At 33.1% G+C, this 7,629-nt stretch overlaps 1 protein-coding gene across 2 annotated transcripts; it reads left to right on the forward strand.

Annotated features, from left to right (window-relative positions):
* The first annotated feature begins 3,865 nt into the window (after nucleotides 1–3,865).
* Nucleotides 3,866–6,681, forward strand: BPEP (transcription factor BIG PETAL P (BPE)). Of its 2 annotated transcripts, none has more exons than XM_022302380.2 (6): nucleotides 3,866–4,481; nucleotides 4,699–4,893; nucleotides 5,038–5,103; nucleotides 5,453–5,521; nucleotides 5,621–5,692; nucleotides 6,212–6,681. In XM_022302380.2, exons 1-6 carry the CDS (start codon nucleotides 4,152–4,154, stop codon nucleotides 6,338–6,340), a joined length of 861 nt encoding a protein of 286 aa, XP_022158072.1. In that variant the 5' UTR covers nucleotides 3,866–4,151; the 3' UTR covers nucleotides 6,341–6,681. The 2 variants fall into 2 exon arrangements, with proteins under 2 accessions (XP_022158072.1, XP_022158073.1); XM_022302381.2 differs by having other exon boundaries at nucleotides 3,866–4,433.
* Nucleotides 6,682–7,629: the final 948 nt, after the last annotated feature.

The raw sequence follows: 7,629 nt of genomic DNA on the forward strand, positions 1-7,629 counted from the left end.
ACAAGGATTCCTTAGGTTTAAGGGTAGGGGAGTGACTTTAGAAGGATTCCTTAAGTTAAGGTATAATTCTTCCATAAGGAAAAAAAATATATAGTTACTTCAATTGAGGGAGAAATTCGAACAAATGTTTAGTTAGAGGGACGACAGTTGGAGGTGGAGATGCACCTGAATGAAACGTACAATTGTGGGAGGACGAGGACTGCATGCTTGCTATGTATACGAGAGACGCATAACGATTTCTAGACGACATGCAGGCTGTAGGAAGGACAGACTAGTATGTCACAGTGCAACCACCATGCCTTTAGGAATGTCCTTGCCTATATGTCAGAATCTTGTACACCGATAAGCCCCTCGACACCACCTACGAAATGTCCTTCCTAGTCAGTCATGAACACCTTTAGAAAGGAAAGATTACGACCACCATAAAGTAAGCGAAAAATCTGTTACTAGTTTTCCAACGTGCTCTCTGCTATCTTTTACTCCGATTACTAACTTTAGAGTCGAAGCCTATTAGGCGGGACACCGTACCAGTGTCGAGGATTGTTGTTACAGGCTCATTTGTTTGACAACACTCCATCTGATAGGACACGTGGATCTCTTTGAACCTCCCCATCAACCATTCCAAAATTTTAAAAGAGAAATTTCATTTAATATATATTTTTCTAAATGTCAAATATATATATATATATATATATTTTTTTTCCAAATATAGCATAAGTGAGACTTTTCAATACATTGTTTCATTTTTGTGATTTTGAAAAGTCAAAATCTTAAGTTTTATAATAAATTTGTCTCTACATCATATAAAATAAATATGTATTTTAAAATATATTAGAGATTTTAAAATTTTACAAAATAGTATAATTCAAATCTGAGTCAAATTCAAACACACTATAAAAATACAATAAAAAAAATCACATTAACAATAGGTGAAAAAGATGAAATGTTGTAGCAATTTTTAGAATACATAGTTTATACTATTTAGTAAAATTTCTAAAAACATTATCTTAGTGATGCTTTTAGTTATTATTTAAAATGTGAAAACACCTTTTTATATATCTCTTTAAATTGTACTATTAATATAATTAAATTTAGTTTAAAAAATGTGGTACCCTTGTTAAATCACCTTATATATATTTCATTTTTAAATGAAAATGATGTAGTTTTAGACAGTGTTTCAAATTTCGAGCGACATGTCGACATGTATTTCATTTTTAAATGAAAATTATGTAGTTTTAGACCGTGTTTCAAATTTCGAACGACACGTTGACATGTCGACGTGTCGAGCACCTCGACATTGGTATGTGAGAGAATGTCGTTTTTTTTTACTTCTATAAATTGATTTTTCTTTAATAATTTGAAAAGATATGCTTACTAGTGGTGTCATGGATATTTCGGTTAAATAATTTGAAAATATATGTATAGTTTGTTTGGGTGAGATGACATAGGAATTGGTTTTTTTCCTAAATAATTTGAAATCAACTTAGCTTGTTTTTTTTTTCCCTTTTTTACAAAGTTTGTTTCCATCTCTTTTATGTCTTATAAAAAAAGCTCCTACCAAATAAGTAAATCTTACGAAAGATAATCAAATCTTTTCTAAAATAAATTAGGGAGGTTTGCCCATTCAAATTTGAATCAAGATTATTTGTTTATTTGAATTAAAAGAAAATATATGTTTTCGTATTAGTTAAATTATATCACTGCTATTTGGATATAATAAATTTAATTTTTCAAATTTTATACCTATTTCACATATATTGTTTAATTGTGTTACTAAAGATTAGATTTGATTAGAAATTATGATAAAACATAATCAATCAACAATAACTTTAATTTATTAATTCAAATAATTTACATGTAAGTATATACATGATTTTGTTTTGATGTTATCATCGCAACTACATTTTCATAAGTATATTATTGATATATTTAGATATGATAGTCAAAATTGAATAATTATAAGCTAATTAAGTTACAATTAAAGTTTTATTTACTAATTCAAAAAAAAAAATTGCATCAATATCCACAATTTCATGTTTTTCCTAAAATATTCATCGACATCGATATGTCTATCGACATGTTCGTAAAATTGGGACTTCAATATTTCTATCGACATCGACATTTTAAACATTGATTTTAGAACATTTTCTTCGGATATTATATAATAAAGAATAGGATCTTGAATCTATGACTTGAAGTTCAAACTTTCTTAAAAATGCTTCTTAAAATATTACCTCATAAATAGATGTGCAAACTTTCTTAAAAATGCTTCTTAAAATATTACCTCATAAATAGATGGTAGATGGATTTATCAAGAATATTTGTAACTAATGTTTTTACAAAGGAGATTGAAAAATGATATATTTGATAGGTTTAACTACTATTTTAATCCGTGTTAGCACAGTTCAATGGGTGAAAGCACCTATATTCTACGATAATGTCGTGAGTTTAAATAATCCCAATTGTACTCTATATATTTTTTGATCAATGTACTTTCAAAATGTCTATTTGATTTTTATATTTTTAACTTTTATTCATTTTAGTTCTTATATTTTCAAAAACATCCATTTTGTTCATTGTACTTTTAAAAATGAAATCCCTTCCTTTTTATTTTTATCTCATCTATTTCGATTAAATTTATTGCAAAAAACACATACATCAATTGCTGCTCACTTTGACACCCTATTATGTTTAGTCGCCAAAGAAACACATAGAAAATTAATTCTTAAATAATAGTGGTTCTCACTAATTTTTATAATCATCAGTCTAATTGATTAAAACATTTATGATAATCATTTATTAAAGTGTGTTTTACTCTTCACCATATTTTGCACTTATATTTTTCATTTATAATTATTTAAGGGTTTTGTTTTCACTTTTTAAATTTAAGGAAATAACTATTTAGAAATATTTCAACTCACCGCTATAAAAAGTTTGACAGTTTATTTATTTATTTTTTTCGAAAAAGAAAAAAGTGTCTCTCTCTCCCATCTACATTTCTCTCTCATAGTAAAAAATCTGATTGTAAGTTAGAGATAAAGTATTATTCTCTTCAAAATATAGCAAGAAGTTCTTTACAACATAATTATTTTTTTAATAAGGAAAAAATAGAGTAAATTACAGAATATATATATACCTCTAAACCTTGCCATTTATTATAAAAAAAATTAAAACATTTCTATCATTTCAAAAGTTTCATCCATTGACCTTTCATCAATGTTTTAAAAATGACTTTTAAGTAAACATCTATTAATATTTTAAATAAAAAGTTATAAATATGGGACGTGGAGTAAATTTTATTGACAATGGAGCATGAAAACTTTTTAGGGCAAATTAGGACATTAATTACCATATTAATTGTCATGTCGTTTTAGATTATGCCACGTCAACTTTTAATTTAAAATATTAACCAATGTTTACTTAAATGATATTTTTAAAACGTTTATGAACGGTAAAATGTAGTACTGAAACTTTTGAAAAAAATATAAGTATTTTTTAAACAAAAGGCAATATATAACTTAAACGACATATATGATAAAAAAAGTTAGGGATTTGAATCACCACCTCATGTTATTCCTTCGTACACCTCTGTTACTCTTTAGAGACATCTTCTCCCGATAAACTATCCACCTTAAATTACATTCTACATTTCACTTCAAACTTTTCGACTCTTTGGAAGATCCCACCATAAACGAGTACACTAACCAGAGAAGAACTACGGATATTCACCATACTATATTGGGTATGAGTGAAAATTTTCTATCTAATTTTAAAAAATTTAAGAAGTAACAAGAAAAAAAGAAAAAAAAAAAAGAGAAAAAAGGACTGAAGGGGAGAGAGTATATGATTCCCAGTGGGAATCAACCTACAATGGCCAACGAGCCTCAGAGCTGAGACTCAGAGACTTTCTTCTCTCTCTTTCTCTCGCAGTCACAAACATAAATGCACTCATTTTCACTCGCCTTCCTTTTCGAAGCTACTTAAACCGCACATCTCTCTCACTCTGTTTTTTCAACTCAGAAACTCAAAGAAGACTGCAGGTTTCCAACAAGGTAATTTTCAGCTTCTGGGCTTCTCTCTTTCCATTCCCAATCCACGAATATGGGCGTACCAATTCAAGCTTGAATCCCCACAAGCTTTTTGGAAATGAGATGGATCCACCAACTCTGATGAACCAACCCCCATTTCCCAATAACCCAAATGCCACTCCCAATCTCACGCCCTACAATCTCTCCGAGATCTGGCAATTCCCCATTAATGGCGCCGCCACCGGCGTTGCGGAATCTGGACCCGGCCTCGGCCTCAGGGTGCCCCACTTCCCCCACTTTGGAGAGGTTTCGCCTACTGATCCACTCTGCGTCAGCGCCTTGCAGTTGCAGCACCGCCATGGCGCCTCCAAGAAGCGGCGTGATGCGGACCAAGATTCGCCCAAGGTTAGTTCCACCAGCAATGCCAATGCCAATGCCAATAGCGGCGCCGTGGTATTCGTTTCTTCTCTCTCTTAATCCGAATGATTCGCGTTACATTGATCTGAATTCTTGCCTTTACTGGTTGAATCTAGAATGGAATTGGTCAAATGAAACTCAGAATTTGATCTGTTTTTGTTTCCTGGGTTTCGTTTGGTAATGAATCCTTAACAAAAAGAATTGGGATCATGTCGTGATTATATTTTCTTCCTGTCCATCAACTGTTCGACAGAATGACTCTGGTGGAAAGCGCCTTAAAACGGTAGCGTGTAGAGATGATAATCACGAATCCAAAGCAGAAGCAGAACCCAGATCTGGAAAGGCAGAACAGAACTCCCAGCCCCCTCCAGAACAACCTAAACAGGATTACATCCATGTGCGAGCCAGAAGAGGCCAAGCAACTGATAGCCATAGTTTGGCAGAAAGGGTAATGTTTTAGTATTACCAACTGCAGTTATAAGTGTGCTTCTGAGTGGTCATTTTCTTAATTAATGTAACATGACTTTGCTTTCTCTGTGTATCTGTTGGATTCTTGAGTATCTCTTTCTGATTAGAATCCTCTGTTGGACAGGCTAGAAGAGAAAAGATAAGTGAGAGGATGAAAATTCTTCAGGATTTGGTCCCAGGGTGTAATAAGGTACCCCCTATTTGTTTGAGATTATTTTATATAATCCCATTTATGAGGCCAACTTGTCTATGATCTTTCACTCTAAAATCACTCATTAGCTTTTCAAATAAGCAAATGAACTTTTCCTTTGAGCAAGAGCTGAGACGACCTTTATGATAAGGATCCTTTAACGACTTCATGTTATCAGATTTGTTTGAAATCTTTGAAAAGTAGTTCTCCTATATACCATCCAGCCCAGGTGTTTTGATCCCCTCAAATCATTTTGACAGCCTGCCTAACTTCATCACCTCTTCAGTAGTTGATTGTCACTTTTTAAGCATGGAATTAAGAAATTGGAAGTAAAGTCGGTTTCTCTCAGGTCATCGGAAAAGCACTTGTACTCGACGAGATAATAAATTACATTCAATCGCTGCAGCGTCAGGTCGAGGTATTATTGGTGCCTTTCTGGTTATAGTTCTTGTTTTCCGTTAGATAGATTCTGATAAGTCCTGAACTCCGTGGTTATCAATTTTCACTTGATATGCAGTTCTTGTCAATGAAGCTTGAAGCAGTTAATACAAGAATCAGTCCGAGCATGGAAATGTTTCCATCTAAAGATGTAAGTATGAGAAACAGATTTGCTTTTCATGTTGTTAGTTGATTCAATGTATTCACTTGCAAAACCGAATCACACTTGTCTTTTCCCTATCAATCTCAACTTCGTATCTAAATGAACGAGAACTGTGGGCTTAATCTTTTCTCATTATGGAGAATTAAAGTGAACTCTTCATTCACGTAGCTGGCGAGAATTACATACAGTTGGGAGTTTCAATGCAATAGAGTAGATGGATATGGCCATTTCTTATGCCCCTTTGGTACATAGCTATCAGTAGAAATTAGGATTTCGATTTAAAGATAGAAAACTATGGTTATTTTGATGTGTTTTAAATTAGGCTCTGTGAAGAAGAAACTAGGAACCAAGTGTGGGGGCTGAGAAAACCATCTCGGTTATGCCCAGTTCGCGCACGCAGGAGGGGGGGGGGGGGGGTGTGATTCTTGAAAGATCGAGAGAGATGATATATTTTTTTTTCCCCTTCAAATATCCTTTTGTGATAACAAATATAATTTTGCATTTCAGTATGGCCAACAGACATTTGATACAACTGGTGTTGCATTTGGTTCACAAGCAACAAGAGAATACAGCCGTGGCTCATCACCCGAATGGCTGCATATGCAGATTGGTGGCGGTTTCGAAAGAACGACATAGTAGTCTAGTAAATTCTCTCAACCATTCTAATAAAAGCAAAAGAGAGGCTATATATGACCTCCATTAGAGCTCTCAACAAGTATAAGTGAGTATAGTCCATATGGAAAAATCAAAGGTAGACTTAATTTTTACATTCAGGCATGAAAAGATATGGTTGCTGTTCATAGATTTGCTTCTTTTAAGTTAGTGATTGAACATCTCCCCTCTATTAGTGTGTTGGGAAGTAGACTCTCTGATCTCTTTGCTCATAAACTTCTCCATAAAAATACTAAAAGTTAACCCCGCTGAAGAAGCATTATTCTTGTGAAAATAAAGTAATTGCTTGGAATGAATTTTCAACATATTCTTGTTGCAAGCCTTTTTTTCCCCCTCTCTCTGGTACCGTGCTTGTAATTTAAGAAGTACTGATATGGATACGGATACGACACGACACAGACATGGTGATACGTAATTTTCTAAAAATCTAGGACATGTAGATGACACTGTGTCACGTAATTTTCTAAAAATCTAGGACATGTAGATGACAATGATACATTTATTAAAATATACATTTTTATAAGTATATATCTTTTTTATTTTGAAAGTAAACTCATAGTCAATAAGCTTATGCATTTTTATATTTGAAAAAATGAGTTAGTATTTTACTATCAAAATTTATTATTTTGTCCTCTATTAATATTTATGTCTATTTCTTACCTTTAACAATTTCGATACATGCCTAACGAGTGTCGAATCTATATTCTCCTTGAACGACTAATGTTGATATACTTATACTCAGCTAACAAGTATTCGATACGTGTTCAATAAGTGTCGGAGTATCTGACATAGACACGTTATCGAAATTGAAGTGTTTGGTTATCGAAATTGAAGTGTTTGTACTTCTTAGCTGGTAATCCTCGAAAATAATACCATATCTACATTTGAGTTGCTAATAATGGATTATGGATTTACTTGAACAAAGATTCTGATTATTGACTTTAAAAACAAAAATTGATGACAAGGACTAAAATTGAGTTTTTATCCCAAGTTTGAGGACTGTTGGAGGCTAATTGATGAAGACCAGCCTGGCCCGAAGTCGACCTGGTCTACCCTAGATACTTAGGCGCGACCAAGGATCCTTTAGGCGTTAAATCCAGAGACAAGCATGGACCAATGGTCCTTGGTAGGAGACCACTCCGAGCAACGAAATACCCTGATGGAATAGGTAACTATTCCTTTGACTACTAATACACCTCATTCTATTGAGTCAGGTAACAAGAATCTGTCTGAAGTTGATATGTTCTAAACTT

The sequence above is a fragment of the Momordica charantia genome (genome assembly GCF_013281855.1).
Source record: "Momordica charantia cultivar OHB3-1 chromosome 8 unlocalized genomic scaffold, Mcharantia_2.0 BLBB01000008.1, whole genome shotgun sequence".
NCBI classification, from domain to species: domain Eukaryota; kingdom Viridiplantae; phylum Streptophyta; class Magnoliopsida; order Cucurbitales; family Cucurbitaceae; genus Momordica; species Momordica charantia.